Source organism: Anas platyrhynchos, chromosome Z (assembly GCF_047663525.1).
Source record: "Anas platyrhynchos isolate ZD024472 breed Pekin duck chromosome Z, IASCAAS_PekinDuck_T2T, whole genome shotgun sequence".
Lineage (NCBI taxonomy): Eukaryota > Metazoa > Chordata > Aves > Anseriformes > Anatidae > Anas > Anas platyrhynchos.
In genome coordinates this window covers 18,310,050-18,330,173 of record NC_092621.1, presented here as the reverse complement: position 1 = coordinate 18,330,173, position 20,124 = coordinate 18,310,050, and the positions used below count along the sequence as shown (strand labels likewise).

At 34.7% G+C, this 20,124-nt stretch overlaps 1 protein-coding gene across 10 annotated transcripts in view; it reads left to right on the top strand.

The window, feature by feature from the left end:
• ARL15 (ARF like GTPase 15) overlaps window positions 1-20,124 on the top strand; it is a 236,248-nt gene that overhangs the window by 83,690 nt on the left and 132,434 nt on the right. For all 10 annotated transcript variants that reach the window (XM_038170197.2, XM_038170199.2, XM_038170200.2 and 7 more), the window contains one exon: window positions 5,400-5,608. In XM_038170197.2, coding sequence (XP_038026125.1) covers window positions 5,400-5,608 — 209 coding nt within the window. The remainder of the gene's footprint in view (window positions 1-5,399; window positions 5,609-20,124) is intronic.

Below are 20,124 nucleotides of genomic sequence, written 5' to 3'. Positions count from 1 at the left end.
TGTAAAAACAAATTATAGATTTGATGATTTACTGCTATGGTGCAGTAATCTCGGGTGAAAATTATGAATAAAACTCTGTTTGATGAACATAAGGAAGAGCGGGGAAAGAATGGAAAAGTAAAGCATGCTAATGTATTGTTTGGAAATTTCTAACACTGTTTTAATAAAAGAAATTTGGGATGCTGAATGCTGAGTTTTATTCTCAAGACAGATAATGAAGGTGCATTTTTTTTTTTTTTTTTGGCTCTAAGTAGTTTCTTTCCAGCCTTGAGATCCAGAGCCTGCATCCACCATTTATTCAGTATATTTATTCAGTCATTCAGTGCTGTAATGCTGTCAGAGCAGAATATAAAATCAGGGCAGTTGTCATGATGTGGATACTTAGGCCTATGTCAAGATTATAGGACCAAACTGGAGGCCACCTAATAATTTACAATTGTGGGTGGTTTTTTGTTTGTTTTTGTTTTTGTTTTTTCAGTAAGCCTATTTGAACCTGGTCAAATTTAAATTAATGATTTTTGGATGAGAATAGCTCTTTTTATTCTTACTGATTCTAAAAATGCTAACAAAATGTTATAGGGTTTATTAACTTTCTCTGTTTTATGTACTAAGACATATTGTCACGTGTTTGTGTTAGGTTTTTGTAAGCTATGTAAAGTCCTTTTGCATGTGCATACATAATCAACATGTTGTGTAATCATCTTTTAAATTCCATTTAAGACAAAACATATTAACCAGTTAGCAAAAGTGGAGTGACTAGTATGAGGGATGCTTGAAGTTCCATGCAGTTGAGCAAGCCCAGGATAAGAGAACTGTCCTCCCCACTGCTGTTTCTCCTTAAGCTTCATGAAAAGTAATAAATTCACACCCTTAAACTAGCTGAATGAATTGTGTAGGTGAGAGCTCGAGAACCAATAACTTTTAAACAGGATTGGTTAAACAAAGCATGCGTATTTTGTCCTAATTTGGAAGTAAAGAGTGAGAGAGAGTAGGAGGGGTAGTCATAGTGTCATGCAAAACAAGTTGAATGGAAAATGTAAACACCTGGAGAAGATGGCAATAGCCGGCAGATAGTAAAGAAAAAGATGAAGTAGAAGGAGGTTATGATGACCTGTTAATTAGCATTTAATTTTTAAATAGGTATGGGCAAGCCGCCTTCCTTTCTTCTGTGGAGAAAGCGGGGAAGACTGAACGCTATTTTAACAACACAGGCTGGTAGAGCAGCTAAATTTCAACTATTTAGTCATCAGAAAACTGATCCCACAAGTAAATGCCAGCCTAAGTAATCCTCACAGGGACATACTAAAACAAAGCAATAAAATCTCGTTACTGTATTTGACTAAAAGGCAGTTGACACCTCTACAAAATCTGGTCATGGAGTGTATGTAATGCCATCTGCGACATATCTGCATCTAACAGTTTACAGAACATCTTAGCAGATGACATTTTTAGATGACCCTGATGAGCTGTCCAAGCTGTGAGTTGCACAGAGATGTTCAGCTTCTGAAAGCATTAAAGATGGATCTGTTTGCTATCAATCATGAACAAGCCTTCTGTTCAAATAGTGCCTAAGCTCTTTCACATAGTTTCCTCATTTCATAGATAAGAGATCATTTACACCTGTTTGCTGACTTTGTTGAGTCCTGAGGAAATTCAGACAAGGATTGAGCAGTAGTGATCTTTCCACTGTTGTGGGAAAAATATTGTTCTACAATTAGCTTTTTATAGTGTGAATAGACATTTACCATTTAACTCAAAGGAAACAGGAGTCATGTAAGCGCTGTTTGCCTATCTACAATAGGATAAGCAAAAAAAACCAGCACTCGTTTTCTAGTTTTACTTTCTGCAGAGTAGGGGCTGTTTTTAGTTGAGTAGGATTTTTGTGAAAAGTAGATACTTTTTTTTTTTTTGTTTGTTTGTTTGTTTGTTTTAAGCAAACCGTCTTCTGTTTTCTTCAGGCTGAATTAACGGGTGGCATACAGATAGTATCCTAGTTTATCATCATAAACTACACCTACATTTTACGAGCAATGCCCACCCACCCCTTCACCTCATTCCCCCCCACACACACACCAAAAAAAAAAGGTTTTGAGTTTTTGATGCTAGCCAGAAAAGATTTGAAAGGCTAAAGCTGATTCAAAGTTTTGTGAGCCAGTCAGCAGAAGGGCTAGACAGACAGAAATAACACAGCTGTGTTAGACTTACTGCATTCTTCATATGCCTGCTGGTGTCAAGTGCCAGAGAGAGAGATACATAAAGAGCTTTCCATAAGAGATTATCTGTGCTGTAGCTGAAGGTATGACTTCCAGTTAAGATGAGGGTACATCTGAGATGCGCTGGTAGCAGTCTTCAGTCTGAGGAGTTGTGTTGTTTCATCTGTGATCCCAGCTGTTGCAGAGTCTTCAGCAGGGGTGGATGGAGAGTAGACATGGCATAGTGGGTAGAGAGGAAACTGGTGGATGCTTTTCTAGTTGCCAGCCATTCTTTCCTTGCTCTAGAGGACTTTCTGTGTGGTTAGAGGGGAAAAAAGGGGGAGGGGGGGAGAAGGAAGGCTGAAAACAATTGTCATCTATAAAGTCCAGTTTACTGTGGTGTGTCACCTATTTCAGAATATTAAAGCTTTAGACTTAAGGCTTAATAAATGTTAGAGTATATTGTAGGGCACATGTTTTCTTTTCATCCTTTCCTCTGACTAGAGCAGGAGATTTTTATTTTAAATTCCACATTTTATTTTAAGATGGCAGTATAACATACCTAAGGAGAAGCTTAAGGAGATCGAACTGCCTCTTCACAGATAAGTGTATATATGGTGTTTTTAAAGTGTGCAAGTGCTTGTAACCTAAATGTTGTTCTAACAGTTTTAAATATCAGAATAGCTGGAATTTCAAAGCTGGAGACAGCACCTGTGTTAGCTAATAGGGAAAATACTGAAGGCCTGACTTCTCAGTGGGGAAGCATGGAAGGCAGAGAAGAGGTGAAAGAGATGTTTTTCATAAACTTGAGTTTAATGCAAGGTTTCACGCACAGGCTAGATAGACTATCTTGATGCAAAGTCTGTGTGGCATTTGTGCTATCGATGCAGACATGCTGCAAGTTTGACAGCTAACAATTTTGACACCTTCAAGTGCTTTTCAGTAAAGTTCTTCTGTGAAGCTATGTTCTGTTCTCTTACAAGCACTGAAAAGAAGAGAAATAAAGGTAGCCTCATACTGCCATGAATGAAGCACAGAGGTTTATTTCCTTAGAAATAGTCAGTATTCTTACTAAGATAAAACTCCGTGTTTGGCAGCAACATGTGGTTGAAAAGAAGCTGGCTGAATCTTAGGGTAGGTGAGAGTTGTTATATTACTAGGACAACAAAAAAACAAACAAACAAACAAAAACACAAAAAACACCTTCAAATAACTGGTCATGGTGTTGGCCTTTTAGTTCACTGAAAATGATAATTTATTTATTTTTTTAAGTAATGTGATACTCATGGCTGTGGCTGACACTGCTGTGCAGTGCTGTGTTAAGTAGAGTCTCTCAGGCTGAAAACTCCTGTGTCTGCTAGTTCTCCTTGGTTCTGATACAGTGAGTTATTTGGAAGGACTGGTGTATATAATAGGTGCTATGAAATTCTTTCATTTCTCTACAAATACAATTGATAAATATTACAGTGGTAAGGAAACATACAATTAACTTCCAATGCAATCCCTCTCCTGTGTAAGTAATGTTGATCTTCTGAACTTGACAATAAAATGAAAGAAATACATGTCCTATTCGTGCATTATTATTTCACGATACTGGTTAAATTAGTAAAGAAATTAAGCAAGGTCTTGACTAAATCCTATGACTGTCAAGTAACCAATCCTTTAGGTCTTTTGCAGAAAAACAGCGTTCAGATTTGAATCCAGTATTCTTTATAGGAAAAAGTGTGTATTCACAAAGTTCATTAGCCATCTAGATTGTGCTGGGTGCAAGACAGACTGAGTTCTTCAGGTTCCATTGTCATCAGTACTGTGAAGGGAGTAACTCCGTGGAGTGAGATTTGAATACTCAGTGTTGGATGCGTAAAGTGTAACGGTGTGAATTTCTTCTTAAATTTTGATTTCTTCACCTGTTTTTAGTGTCTTTTTTCAGTTGTACAATGCACAAATTAACTTAATATTTTAAGTGTCAGAGCAAAGTTATAGTAATTGTATTGCATTAAATTCCCATTTTATTGCATTATTATATTATTATTATTATATAATTTTTTCATTTTGACATGTTGGTCAAAAACTTTGTAGTCAGGTGTTCTATTCCATCAGAAAATGGAGCTTTCTTATTATCAGAACTTAGTATGCATGTCTACGTTAAAACTCACTTTTCCTTATCTCAAAGTAAGAATATTGTATGTAAAGTGTATGTATATAAAAAAAAAAATCAGCACATTTTTTCAAATCACTGTCTTGCAGACATGTCAAGTTTTCTCCTACAGTATTGCTGTTGCTGTTCACTTTTTAATGGTAGTCCCCATGAGTGTAGTGCCAGATTCAGACATTCAAAGAATAGCCTATGTCCAAATTGTTGTTTAGATAGTTTGACAGCTGTCAAATAATTTTTTTTCCTACCTCAGTGTTACAACATATGCTGCTCTCCAGGGGAGACAAAAGCTTTATAGATAACCTTATTGCTTGGCTTCTGTTGAGTTGGCTGAGTGCCACTGAACTGTGTCCTAAAATTTACTGTGGCACATAAGCCTGTACAGTCAGTCACATGTCTAGTGTTGGGCTCTTCCAGAATCTGTCATGTGGCTGAGACAGTAAAAGTAGTTGAAATTAATACCTTTGCAAATACCTTTGTCACCCTATCTCCTCATTCCCTGTTCAACTCACTACTGTATCACCATTTTCCTCATTAAATGTGTAATTGTAACTTTAGAAGGTTTCCCTAACACCTTTTTTCACTGATTATGAAGTATTTGATGGTTTGGGGGTGAACTGAAAGACCTTACCATACTTAATAATGAACAACTGACATGACTGGAACCACAGGTTAAGCTACATGGCTAAGGAAAAAAAAATGGGCAAAGGATGTCCTGTTTACTTGTTATTATCAGTATATTTCAGTGAGAAAGTATGGGATTAGCCCAGCCAGCATTGAAAGTGTAGTAGTTCTGCCAGTAATTGTTTATGGAGCAGAAACTTTCAATGCCTTGAGTCACATTCTTTCCTTATTTAAACGATGTTAGTTTCTATGTTTGTGTTTGTGTACGTGTGTCCTGGATTTATGGTTGCTTTTTTTAATGTATATTTATGAGAGAAAATTTAGTAGATTGCTTTGATTGTTCTAAGTAGAAGGGTTATTTTTGCTTATAAGTGTTAAGACTGTTTAATTATATTTATTTTAATTAGCTCTTATTACTGTCTTGAAAGGGGCTGACAATATCAGGAAATACTGGAGTCGTTACTACCAAGGATCCCAAGGGGTAATATTTGTATTAGACAGTGCCTCCTCTGAAGATGACCTAGAAACTGCTAGGAATGAACTGCATTCAGCTCTCCAGCACCCACAGTTATGTACTTTGCCGTTTTTAATACTGGCCAATCATCAAGACAAGCCAGCAGCTCGCTCCGTACAAGAGGTATGTGAACGTGGCAGCATCTTGCCTGTTTGTATTTACTGTCTGCACACCACTGACCCATTATTACTTATTACCCAGACATCCTAGTTACGGTCTGGCCTCAGTTAGCCTTCATTGTAAATACACAGACCAAGAACAGCCCCTGCCCCTAAGAATTTAGTCCAATGCACTCTATACAGGCTTAGTTGTTCTGGAAAACAAACAAGTAATACTTGGATACAAACACAGTTCTGCTTTTTCGCTGTATTTCGCTGAAGGGAGAAAAGACGTTTTAACTACTCTTATCAAAAGCTGCTGGGACAGTGTTTTTTGTTGTTGTTTTGCTTTTTTTTTTTTTTTCCCCTATTAGTTTAATCTTCTAGTATCCCATTACTCTATTCTATGCAACTGCTTAAAGCAATAGACTGTTTGCAGCCATGGGTAGCCTTTACGTAAAAGCTTTTTTTCTTAAGTTTTATGTAACGAAGTGAGAGCAGAGGTGCAATTCCTGTTGTGAAGTTCTTGAGCTGTTCTGATTTTCTTTTTTTAAACAGTAATGTTTTTGTCTAATTTCTAGCTATCACATAGTAAATTACAGAATTCTTCTTTTTGGTGTACCTTTTGTTCTTAAGTTTCTGAAAAATTGTTCTTTCACACATTCTAATGAAATTGAGGAAATGCTGAAAGTTACTTACTCTTCTTGAAAAGCTCTTCTTCTGAAGTTGTAGGAAGAAATTAAGATTCTGTTGTGTCATTCTGTTCATAACTATGTCATTTAAAGAACTCTTCATATTAAAGATTGTATGTGAAATCTTGTTTGTTCTGTGAGTGGTGTTTTTCATACGTCAGAGTCAAAACTGTTTCAACACTTTCTTGTGTTGCTAATCAGTATGTGAAATTCGTCTTTTCTTATGTGTACATCTTTGTCTAAAATATGATATTTCTGAAAAATGAATATTTGATTTGATGCAAAACTTTTATCATCTGTAGGATAACTGCTATTTGTGCAGTATATTTGCATGTACTTTCTCTGCTGCTTTATGCTTTCTTTGCCAAAAGAGACAATATAGTTAAGTTTATTATGTGTTAAGTAGGAGAAACGTAAATAATGATGTTTTTAATAAGAGAAGAAGAAAGTAAGTGAAAATTGTGTAAATTAAAATGTAAAAATCTGTATTAAATCATTGATCCTTTCCTCCAAGATTCTGTGTTTAAAAGAGAGAAAAAAAAAAAGGATTTGGACTTTAAGTTGCATAAAAAAGTAAGCTGAAATGATGCAGAGATTGAATCTACAATTCTAGGTCTTGTTCACCTAAATGTGGATGTTGGAAGAAGTAATGAATATTTAGAGGAAATGCAATGTGGATTTTAATATATCAAGCTATTAATTTATTCTAGTTTATTGTGCAAGGTAAAAACAAACCATATATTCCTCAGCCTTTCATTTGAAAAATGACATTATCCTAATACATGACTGCTTTCATTTAGTTCTTCAAATATGCCCAAGTTATTTAGATTTTACTATTTTTCGTAGAGTAGTACAGGTTACTTTCCATCAATGGATATATTTTTTAATGATTTAACTGTTTTCAAGCATTTATTGGTTTTTCTTTTTGAAATGGCCCTATTGGGTTTAATGTTAATTGAAAGTTTGGTTATAAATCTTGTTTAAGAAATGTTCCTTCTCTGGTTTCATATGAAAAGTGAATATGGGAGAGGAACGATGTCTTTGTGCCGTGTGCTGTATGCTATGGCAAGTTATAGATGTAACTCTTAATTTTGCAGTTGAGCCCCTTTAGGTAGACTTTTGATATACCATATCCTTTGTGTATTTAGAGGTAATGTTTCTTCTCTTTATTGACAGTACCCTCTTTCTCTCCTTCTCCCTCTACAACATTACCAGTTGTTTGATATCAGTGGAGTAACAGATCTTTATATGCTTTCAGCAGTATTTAAATACACTTCTACTGAATGCTTGTAAAAAATCTTTGTTTATACTTATAGCAAACAGGTCTTGATTGCTACTTTGAGTTTGTATGAAATGCTGAATACAATATTTTTGTTAAATGCACACATCTAATGCATATCTTCAGAAAAAAAAATCCAGTATCGTCAGGTGTATGTCTGTGAATTTTTTACTTAAGAATAGTGGGGAAAAAAAAGGTATTCTGAACTGAAGGGGCTGTCACAAAGTTATTCCTGGTATTTTGTCCCTGAAAAAATGATGTCACGTGCTTGCTGTGAATGCAAAGTGGGAGTCTTACTCAATTTGCAGATGTTGAAATAGAAATTTCTTGCTTTCTTAGAGGTTTTGCTTTTGTCCTCATTAGTGAGGTCTGACATGAAAGGAAAATGCTGACTCATCATATCACCATTTCTTATTCCTAAAAGAGCATTTTTAAAAATTTAATAAAGAAAATCTGTTAAGCACTGTCAGTTTTACTAGATTTTTTTTTTCTGAACTGCATTAAGTTTAGGTATTTTCATGCTTTTTTGTGTGTCGTAAGATAAATGAATCACAGTTGAAATTTAAAATTATGTATGCATTCTTTTAGACAACAAATTGCCTTTCTTTAATGGATATGATAGGACCCCTTGGAGTATAATTAAAGAAAATGTCTGAGTGGAGTTGTGTGTAATAGGAATTGTAGAAAAATATTTATCTGCAACAAAAATCCTTCACAAAACTGTACAACTGCCAAGCACTTTCTGCAACAGATGTTAGTTATATTTATTGTTGGGAAGTGCAGTTGCTTTAGCTTTTCATAATTTTATATTTTATGTCTTTTTTCTATGCATTGCATAGTTTAAAACAATATCGTAGAAGCTATATACTTAGTATTAGTATATACTAAGTATTAAACAATATCATGAATATCTCAATTCAAAATTACAATAACTTTTTGGAAGAATATCCAGTCAGTTTGTTTAATCATAAAATGTAATTGAACATTTTCAGGCATGATTGGAGAATACTTCATGTTACAGAAGTGACCAGGAAAACTTACAGGAGAAACTAAACTGAAATACTGATCAGAAATGTGGTGTTATCTTCCTGTATTCAGTTGCTGGTTGGTTTTCCTTTATTTTTTGTTTTTTAAATCATAGGATGACAGGATGGTTTGGGTTGGAAGGAACCTTAAAGATCATCTAGTTTCAGTCTCCTGCCATGGGCAGGGACACTTCCAACTAGAAGGATGGTAAACCAAAAAAAGTACATTTGACATTTCATTCTAGAAGCTGTGAATGAAGATATGCCTCTTAATTCTGTATATATGTATATAATTAAAAAAGCATAATATATAGATAGATATTTTTCTTACGGAGTGTATTTTTGATGTTTCATCAAAAGTTGCTTTTGATTATAGATGAGTGGTTTTGATTAGTCAAATTTCTTTAAAGGCTTAAAATATAACAGCAAGTTTTTGGTGTTAAGAGCATTGTAAATTGCTTTGCAAGTGAACCTGTTCACTTGTTGATTTTTATTTTGGAATCTGCGTTGCTTTATGTGCTAATACTGAAAGCTGGATTTTTTAGTACATTCCTCATATAATTTGAACCAGTATGCAAACTGTGAGTCACTTACCAAAGTCACAAAAATATTTAGGAGTGACAGGTAGGATGAGTTGGAAGCTGTTCACGGCCATTGTGCTTCAGAAATAGGTAAACACTTAATGTGAATGTGCTGAGGACTTGTAGAAGCCACATCAGACTGATGAAAGCAGAAACTGAATCGGCCCATAAAGCTTTGCCAGTTCAGTAGTGAAGCTACATATTTGTGTGGTGGAATGTTGATTTTTGGAGAGTTTCTGGTTTTTGGTTTTGTGTTGTGGGCTTTTTTTTGTTTGTTTGTTTGAAGATATAAGGCCGTTTGCAAGATCACATGTGAAGACATCCATAGAATTTAATTTTTGTTCTTTTCTTTTACTTATCCAAAAGTGCAAGTCATTAACATATTTCTTTCAATCTTTAGATTTTTGATCACTTGTTCCAGGGGAAATTGTTGAAGAAGTCTTTTTTTTTTTTTTTTTTTTTTTTTAAGAAATACCAGCACATTTAATATGCAATGAGACTACCAGACAGTCTTCTCAGTCTGTTTTAAGATTGTTATCTTTTTTTTTTTTTTTATTATCTTTCTAAATACTGTCAGGGAAAAAGGTGAAAAAATATTATGTGAGCTGATCACAAATGCCTTTTTCTCTTGTGTAGGAGGTCTTGCTTTAAAGTTGAAGTACTCATTGGTGTGTGAAACTTCCCATTTTTCTTTGTTCTTCATTAGAGCATGATTAAAAATGTCTTTGAATTACAAACAATATTTTCAAAATCAAATGTGAAAGATTGGTCCCTTGATTGCATGAATTGTGGTGTTTTCATCTATTTGACACTATTTTAAGGTGTTTGGGTTTTCAGTCGTGGATGGTGTCCAGCTTGGTTTTCTGCTAGCAGAAAAACAAAGGGTGGCTCTCCTTGCTAAGTGAACCACAACAGTGATGTAGGGACTGTTACACTGCAAGCTTTTCCTCTCTTGTTTATGTCTGGAATTAATTGTGTAGATAAACAATGTTGTCTTGATGCCTTAAGTTTCTTGAAGCTAAATTGTTGCAGTACAATGTTGCAGGTTTATCAGGGGCTGTGCAGGGGATCTGGAGAGCTATAGAAACTGTTCTTTGTGGGCCTGATGCTTTGTAGTCCATGCTGGCTCCATAAGACACTCTTAATTCCATGGCTTAAATTACTCCTCCTTATTGTGTGTAAGGTAGATCAGTGTTCTCGTGCTATTTTGCCATAGTTTGTCTTGTATTTTCTGTTAGTTAGGTAAAAATAGTTGCTTTTTGGAAAACCTTTCAATTTACCAACGTGTGAATATTATTATAGATGTCACTACTAACAATCTGAAAAATGGTATTGATAAATTGATAGTAGGTTAAGCTTCAGAGAGAGTTCAGTATCTCAGCTAACAGCTTTGAAAAGATAGTGCCTCCAGAAGCAGAACATAATAATAATAAAATAAAAATAAACAAACAAAAAAACTGCCTGAAGCCAGGAGCAAAAATGGAAGTACTGGCTGCACTCAGACCCGTTCTTGCCCTGCTCAAACCTTGCAAATTAGTTCACCTACCCGAATTCTTAAAGACCAGCTATTGCAAATCTGTGTACTTTGACCGGGATGACATCTATAGCAAAGTTAAATTGCGGGCAGATTTTTAGTTCCTCAAAAAACTATTTGCAAAATAATTTATCTTCAAATTACTGCAGCAAATAGCCAAAATATGGATTCCTACCCTGTTTTGAGATCATAGTGACCTAAATGACCTTAATATTTGCAATCCCTTCACAGCAAATACTTCTCGTCCAAGGTGTATCCCCTGATATTTGAAGATTGTTTTGGAGCTGGACTCTGCTATTTTAAGTATTGGCTGTTTCTTTCAAAACTGTGGCCTCTGCAGGAACTGTGGAGTTATTTGTCAGGCTTCAGTTATGAATACATTTCCAGGAGAAGACAACATTTATAAACTGATGTTTAGGAAATACTAATTTTGCCATGCTTAGAACAATGCTGAAAAAATCCCTGTTTACACATCTCATAGGAAATCTCCCTTTCTGATAAAAGAATTTCTTCAGAACACTTAGAGCACTTATGTATAAAAAGATCCTAAAATAAAGTAATATAAACAAAATATCATACAGGAATATAAAGATCAGTATAAAATAATCAGTAAGTAGATCCATGCCCTAGTTGGATGTGAACAACAAAACAGGTTTATAGGGTTGCAAGTCTGTGTCCAATGTAAATATTTAGGAGGTAGAGCATGCTTTAATAATTGCATTGTTAAAATAATTACTAATAGCCAGTTAGGTAGTAAATATTTACTGCTGCAAAATGCAAGTAACCTTTTAAAGAAATTAAAATAAGAAATTGCAAATCTGGAAGAAGCTGTAATTTTTCTCATCTCTTTGAATCTCTAGCATGGTAGGAAATAATGGTGAGCAAAGAAAAAATTAAGATGAGCTGAAAAGGAATTGTAAAGGCTGTTTAAGGATTTGTAAATAAATAAATCTACCCAGGTCTCTTTGTATGAAAATCCCTTTATAAAAAGGTGAAGAATGACATGAAGGATCCAAACAGTAAGCACCCTTTTCTTTAGATAGATTTGTTTCAAGTACTGTTTTATAATAAACGAGGCCATGGCAGATACCTCCTACTCTCCTCCTCCCCTCCCACCGTATTATCATTAGATCAGATGGTAATTTGGAGTTGTTGATAATAGGTTAATAGCTTAAAAGTAACCGAACTGTACAAATGTGCACATCTATTTTAACAAAGAAGTATAAATCTCTGAGTGGTAAATTCCTTGACAAATAAATCTGCAAGGAACTGAGCTGTTTTCACATATTAAAAACATTTGCTAAAAGATGAATACAGATTTTTATATGTATTTGTATACTTATGAATGCTTATGTGGTATTCATTAACTAAGGATTGTGGGAGCTGAGAAAAGCACAGCTTCTTGGAGTTCTGTCTGAAACCTTTTTTGTTTGGTCAAAAGTTGCTGAGATTTAGTTGAGAATTATTAAATGAAATCCTGAGGCCCGTTGGATACAAATCTGACTACATGATCATAATGATCCTTTTGGGCCTCTAAGTCTGTGAAACTGCTCTTCAGAGGAATTCCTGAGTGCTCAGAAATTTAATTACTGTTTGAGACATCTTCTATGAGCAAGAGAAGTTGTATTTCCTTCAGAATAAATAACTACTTCAAATGGAACTTACTAGTGGCTGTGTAACTGCTCTCTAAATAGAACTCTACATGTTTTATAAAAAAAAAAAAAGAAAAAAGAAAAAAGGAAGTTTCCTGATCAGATGAAAAAAATGGAAAAGTATTTAATAATGAACTGGATCAAGTTTGTGATAGCTCTGCAATTGTGCAAGTGATTTAGGATGTGTATCCCTTTCAGACATTCTTATTTTTAGTAGAATTAATTCTTAAGCACAACAATATAAGTTTCTGCTGCTTAAAAGGTGAAGACATACCCTTCCTCCTTTAGTGTTTGTTGGTTTGGTTTTTTTTAAGTGAAAGTAATAGAATGTCTTTAGTACTAAAATATATTTGGTAATGAAATATATCACGAATCTTTTATTTACTGCATAGTTAAACTCTTTTCTGTATCATTTATATTTGGTACTCAGTGTAAAAGAAAATTAAAAAAAAAGTTTGATTGGGATCAGATAATAATTTTTTTATTTGAATAGGTACACAGTGTATGAAATGAATTTCTGGTCATTTTGCATTCCATGGAAATTAGATGCTTACTCTTCATGGAAGATCATGATGTGAGCATCTTTATTGGTCGTTCCAGAACAGGAAGGAGGTTGAGTATGGGATTCTTTTGGTCCCTCTGAACACTCAGCATTTCTCAAGATGCTTGATGGGAGTTACTCCTGTGAATAAGTAGTATGTACTGTAAGGGAAAGAAGAACTGAAAATTGATGCACCATTGGCCCATCAGAGTTGAAGTGCATTAAATGGGCAAGCATAAAAGTCCTGTGATTGAGAGGGAGAGAACCATGCATCTCTGGAAGTGGAGATAGTAGCATATGTTTGAGATTTTGCAAAGCAATGGCATGTTTCAAGTGACAGGGTGGGGAAAGGATCATTTTGTATCAGCATTCTGGATGCATATGACTGGGACAACACTGCAGTTGTCAAGGACCAAGAAAGAATGACACATAAAGCGAGATTAGATCCTTTCCTGTTCCTTAATGTTGCTGAATTCTTTTTTTTTTTTTTTTTTTTTTTTTTTTTAATTTCTCTTCCTGGGTTGTCTTCAGGCCATTGTGCTTCTGGAAAACAATCTGGGATGTTCAGTGGGAATGTGTTAAGCCAAAATCAAAGATTTGTTGCCAGGTTATGAGCTTGCATGTCAGACAGGATATTGTGGCTTTTGAAAATGAAATAATCCAGAGAGAAGGGATTGCAGGAGGCATAGAAAGGGAGACCACTGTCAAACTTTGTGGACTTCCCTCTCATCCATTCCCATAAACTTTGTTGGCAGTAAAGCAAAAGGGATGAGTAGAGAGCAGCTGGGGATGAAACAGAAAGGAAGAATGGAAGGGAGTTCAGCAGGTTCAAAAGTGGTGAGGTGACAGGTCAAGGAGGCTGAGGATGGAATACTGTGGTGTTTTTGGTTTTCCCTGGAGGCATTCTTCTACAGGGATGTATATTGAGAACAGTGTCCATCATTTCTTCAGAATCCGTCCAACATATAATGACATTCGATTCAAACAGTGGACCTGTTCTCATCCCTTTCTTCCGGTGACTCAGCAGACATACATGGGAAGAAGGATGAACTATCCACTCTCTAGCATCTGGGACCAATATTCTTCATAAGACTAGAAGCAGAGTTTTAAATATAATGACATTATTCTAATGATGATTTGTCGATACTACATCATCTCATTAGTCATGCTGGAATTTTTATAATCATAAATGTTTTCTCAAAATAGTTTAGATAATCTGCAGCAGTCTGACATGAAACAGTAACTTGTTCCACTGGAATCTGTACAGCTCAAAATTTTGAGTTAGTATAGGAAAGACTTATTAGTGAAGGTTCTTACTAGAATCTTATTCTTCATTTATTAGTGAAGAATAAACTAGAAAACATTAAAATACATGATGAAATTATTTTTTCTTGAAAACTTATTAGTGTATTATTTAGATTTACTCAGATAATCCTTGAAATTGTCCATCCCCCACGTGCTGGTTAGAAAAACAGAATATGAACAGTGCACAGAATACATAATGACAATGTACGCACACAATTTCTCAACATCTATACTTCTACAGTGTTTTCTGTTGTCTTTGGTTGTTGAAAATCTGCTCACATACGGAGTTGCAAGGGTCAGAAATACTGTCTTAAAAATAAGACCTCAATGTACATGCACATACACCTTTTTAAAGTTAAAGCAGGCTGAAGTTCCTTATTCAATATGCACTGTAAGTCATCTAGGAAACTTAAAAATAAAACCAAAAAAAATTGCATTAGTTGATGAGCTTTTCTGATCAAGATTTTAATCTCATACAGATATATGTAAAGAGGAGGATAATTGGGATTACTGCATATCCTATTAAATACTTGCTACAGTTACATTATATTTACTTAAAATTAAGTTGTCCCATTTGTCTCTGTCAATGCAAGCTTGTTCTCTAATCTTTTTCCAAGACTTGTTCATAATGTATTATCATGCCATCGGTATTGTCGTTTTGTTTTTTGTTATTGTGGTAATAATGGCTAGGTAATAAAGGCTAATACATTTTTATTGACATTCTATGAAATGTTCAAATATTTATAGGATTTGTATTTCCTTTGCCTCCCTATTGCTTTGCTGCAAGACCTTTGGAGCAGACCATATAGTAACTAAAAAAAATGCTGACATAGATTGTATTCCAAATCAGATACTTCCGTGCCTCTATCCTAATTCTGCTTTTACTTGTAGCAGAGGATAAAGAAAGAGTGATATTTTAATTACACTTCAGGACAGAAAACTAAAGCTCTTCAGAGCTGTAAACAAAAAGATGTTCTGTCACCAATATTGCAGGAAACATTGCGATCCCTTTAGCTGCAGCACTGTCTTCATTCATGGCACAATGTATGTGTGTAATTTATGAAAATACATCATTCATTTTGATTAAGCACAATTATCTGTGATTTTTAAATGTGCTGTTTAGATTCTTCTTGGTTTGTTTTTCATTCATTTGGGGGTAAGTAAAGACTATCCAATGTTGTTTTCAAAAATGTGTGTGCACAGAACTTTATTATACAGCCAATACTCTTTGAGTAATTTTATCTGTTTTGTATATACAGATTCATTAGTTACAGGTAAAGTTGTTGTTATTTCATTGTAAGATTATTTTCTTTGTTTGTTACTTTATGGTGGTTTTCTTAGTAGTCCTTATTGAATTGCTGTGTGTTCTTTAAATAGGAACTGAGTGTAGAAATGGTGCTGCACATTCTTCAAGTATTTGGTGTGGCTGTACGTCCGTCATGTAATAGAATCATTGTAATGTAATTATTAATGTAATGTAACTGTGTAATTCTGATTGACTACTTTTTCTGCTAATGTACCACCTATATCATTTTTCATGAATTTCAGAATGTATCAGCTGTTAAAGTTAAAATCATAGTTGAGTTTAAATCGATTTAAATTACATTTTTGAATAATTAAATATATAATGATGAGAAAATCCTTAATATTTTCCATGATAATTTCTCTTGTTCGTTTTGTTAAGGTAATTTTGAGTTTTATTAAAATCTAAGTCGCAATACTTAAAAATAATCTTATTTTTAGAAAATCTTTTGAAAATCAAGGTATTCCATTTTAAATTGAAAATAGAGTGTTGTTAAGGGAGAGAAAAAGCTTAGTATCTTTGTATTCTGATTTATTATACGGAAGGCTGTTTTTAACAAAAAAGGGGCTTTTTTTTTTTTTTTTTTTTTTCCTTTTTTCCCCTCCACTATTCTCAGTCTCTTTTGATCATTGATCTGGGTGACCCCACGCTCAGGGGTTTTTTCTTCATTTGACATGGACAGATTTTTGAAGTATAGCTCTCCTTTGGGAACCTCGGGCAGTTCCACTTGACTAACCTGTGATCTAATGAGCAGTAATGCAGGGTTACAGTGACCATTTTGTTTGCTTTGAGGGAGGATGGCTAGACAGAGAGTGGGAGAGAGGCGTTGTCTGCGGAGAAAAAAGATGCAGAGTGATCGAACAGTGTGAAAAAGACTTGTTAGCCCACATTAGTGTGCCTGATTTACTTCACAACAGGTCAGGAAAGGCCAAAGGCAGGGTTGTCATTAAATTGCAAAGTTGAAAATCCCAGTATTCTAAAGCATTCAGATTTCTGAAAGTTGTAAATTAGAAAGTTTGTGGTTCATGATGAATTTGCCAGGAAGATATACAGGAGTACCAGCTTCTTTTAAACATTATAAGGTACCTTACGTACTCATGCTGTAAATATTAAAAGAAAACCAGCTTTTTAAAGTACTTTCATGGTTGACTGTTTTACAATGAAACTGGGTGCCAAAGAAAGGCCAAACACTAACAAGGTCGTTGCACTTTCTTTATGAGCCCTGGGGACCCCTTAATTATGTGCCCGTGCTGCTTATTTTGAGATCTGTGGAGAGTATGTATGCGTGTGTTTGCATAATATATAATTTTTATTTGTATTTATTGTTTATATACGTACACAGACATATTTTTTTAAAAAAAATCTAGCACCAGTTGCCCAGGAATGTAGATTTGTAGTCTTCTGCAGCACATTAAGATTCTTTTTCTCCTGTCTTTTATTGTTTCTCTTAGAGTGAACATTAAACACTAATCTTCATGCCATTGGTGACCAAGTGAATATAATTTTATCTTTAATTTATGTTTAATACTGCAGGGACCAAAAGAACCTATTGTCTTTATGTTCTGAAGAATTGTTTCTCCTAGTAGGTAAATGGAGCTTTTCGACACTTGAATTGGACTTGACACCCTGTCTTAAAGACAGGCTAATATCTTTCATCTTCTTTAGCTAATTTTTGCAAATCTTTTGTGGCTGCTTTGCAATTTCAAAAATAAAAAGTTGGAATTATATATTTCTGAATTTATATTTTCCCTTTTGTTTCATTTCCTTATTGCTAATTGGCAATGGCCTGAATCTCTCTGATTTGAAGGGTACAGCTATCAGGCAGAATGTCCTTTCACACTGTTCTATTGACAGTCTTTAACTCATAGCAAACTCTTGTTATTTCGTTTTCTAATCTGTCTGGCTTTAGTAAAAATCAAAATTCAACCTTTTAGTTATATTATCATTGTGCATTGAAGCAGTGGATAATAAAACAAATGGGTGGTCTTAGTGGGGAGGTACTTTTTTTTTCTGTCTGCTACCAGAAGTTTCGCTAATTGATTCTTACTCCTGCTGGCTGTCAAAAATCAGTTTTCCACAATTGGCATATAACTGTGTTAACTTTTAGGTTGTTCTGCAGGGACGGTTTTTGTTGTCTTGGTCTTGTTGAATCTTATAACAGCTAGTAAATATACAAAATTTTATGTTTGACCAAAAATTAAGAGATTTTTTATTATTTGACTTTAGGAAATGTGCTCCCCGGGATCATTTGAATGATTTTGATGTTAAGGAGGTGTCTTGTTTAAAAGTAACAGAAAACAATAGGATGTCAGGCTAATCATGCTGAACACTAGCTTTTGTTTCTTTACGTGCATTGGATTAATACATGGTGCCAGATTATTTTAGTTTATCTTAGTCCTTTTTTTTTGTTGGCAGTGAACATATGGTGTACTTTCACATCCTTATAAACTGAAGTTGAATGTGGGAAACAAAGTACTTTTTTTTTTTTTATCTACAACGCTGCATTTCACGGTGACTTTCTCAATGTCAGTCCTGTTTTTACCACATTGTAAAATTTGCTTAAGATGAGAATTTTGATATTGAAATAATTCATTTCCAAGCAGTGTAGTGTCTAAAGGTGCTTAGGGATTTCTGCAAACTAGACTGGAAGAATTTCATGCAGGTACATTTTCATTTTACAGATTATTTTAGCATATGTTTAGTTGCAGCAACTTGGTATAGATGCAGTCTAAGAAACTCTGCACTTGACTAGCTCTTCCTGTAGCTTTAGGTCATGTTAGTCAATGGAAACTTATTAGGGCATAAAATGATGGGAAAATGCTAAATAAATCAGAATGCTGAATCAAAATACACTTAAGCTTTAGAACTATTCTCTTTCCATCGACTTTATCCATTGCCTAAATAACACTGTCTGTGCAGTGTGTATGCACTCTTTATTAGCTCTTCTGTTTGATTTAATTATTCAGTTACTCAGTGTGTCTGAATTAAGTCATCTCTGCCAATCTGCTTATTACAAAGTGTTTGGTCAGTGAGTGGAGACTAATGCCATCTCATTGGATTAATTTTTGAAGGTGTTTGTTTAGGAAGCAAGACATTGGAACAGTATTTCAAAATTGGCCTATAAATAAGTCAACCAAGACCCTGCCAATCACAGGCAGTGAAACAGCAAGTGTTACTTAACCATTTGAAGAACATGATAAATTTTCACTTATTCTTGTTGGCTGCCTTGAAATCGTGAGTAGATTTTGCACCTTGGTTTCCAGACATTCTGTTTAAAACCAACCAACCAAATTAAATCCAACACCACCAGCAACAAAACAAACAAACAAAAATACAAAAAGTTTGCTGCTATGTAAGTTGTTTTTACATAAACTTTCTATCTATTTTATGAAAAAAAGAAAGACTAAAAACTTTTGTGATGGTAATGTTGGTGGTTTGTTCAGGAGACTTCTTCAAAACTGGGGGGTTACTGCCAAAACAGGCATACGGAAAATTATACTTCCACTTCATAATTGCCTTTTTAATAAAGCATTTCTTTTAAGATAGGGATATTTAACCTTTTATATAGGTACTAAACTGCAACTTAAAAGATTTTACTGTTTATCTGTGTGTTGTGGTATATAACCTGCAGCAAAACTTTATACTCTGCTTCAGGTTAAGATACCATTCCTGTAAGTTACCTGCTATAAAACCCCTAATGGTGTAACATTATGATTCAATCCACATCATGGACAGGATGCAACCAGTAATGTTTAGCAAAATAGGAGAAACAAAATATAAAATTAATTGCAGGTGCTCTTTTACTAAAGAAAATGGGTGTGTCTTTTTGCATTTCTCTTAAGTAATTTTTTGTGTCTTCAGGCTATATTTGAGAAATATACCTCTAAAAATGTTCTAAACTGGGAACGCAGTAGCTACTACCTTACATAAAAATGTCTTCCTATGCCAATGGACTCTGACAATTCAGATTTCAGTAACTGTAAAGTGGGCTTAAAATGCTCCCCAGATGTATCAATCCTTTTGGAAATCATTCTTTCTGTGCAATAGGAAAAAATTCTTGCTTAACTGAGAAAATGAATTCAATAATGCCACCCTTCCCCTGCATAAATAAGAAGGTGGGGGTGGTAAGACTACGTCTGGGAAAGGAAGCAAAAATGTATGCTTGGATATCCCATTGCCTGCTGTTATAGGGGTTGTGCTTGCCAGCAGTTTCTGGCAAGCGCGTTCCTTCCAAACCCTCTCCAAAATCTGCAGGCATATAAAAAGTCTTGTGCCTGTGTTAGTCACCTTTCACTTACTTGTAGTGTAGACGGAATGTTTATTGACTGACAAACTGCCTGTTTTGGAATTAGGAAAGTTGAATGAAGTTTTTGTTATGGTACATGTTAGTTTGTTGTTGTTTAATTGACAATGCAATTGAGTTAGGAAGATGGCTGCTGGTTTCCAAACTGGATAAGAGCTTATAGAGTGCTGTTGTGGGTAATAAGGCCTGGGATTTGGCTGATGTTTTTATGGATACAGAAAGCAGCAGATCATCACGTCTCTGACCAACGTGCAGGAGTTTGGATGCTCCAGAAGTGATCTATGTTCAAAGGGTGGGTCAGCAAAGTGACATCTTCATTTTTGGTA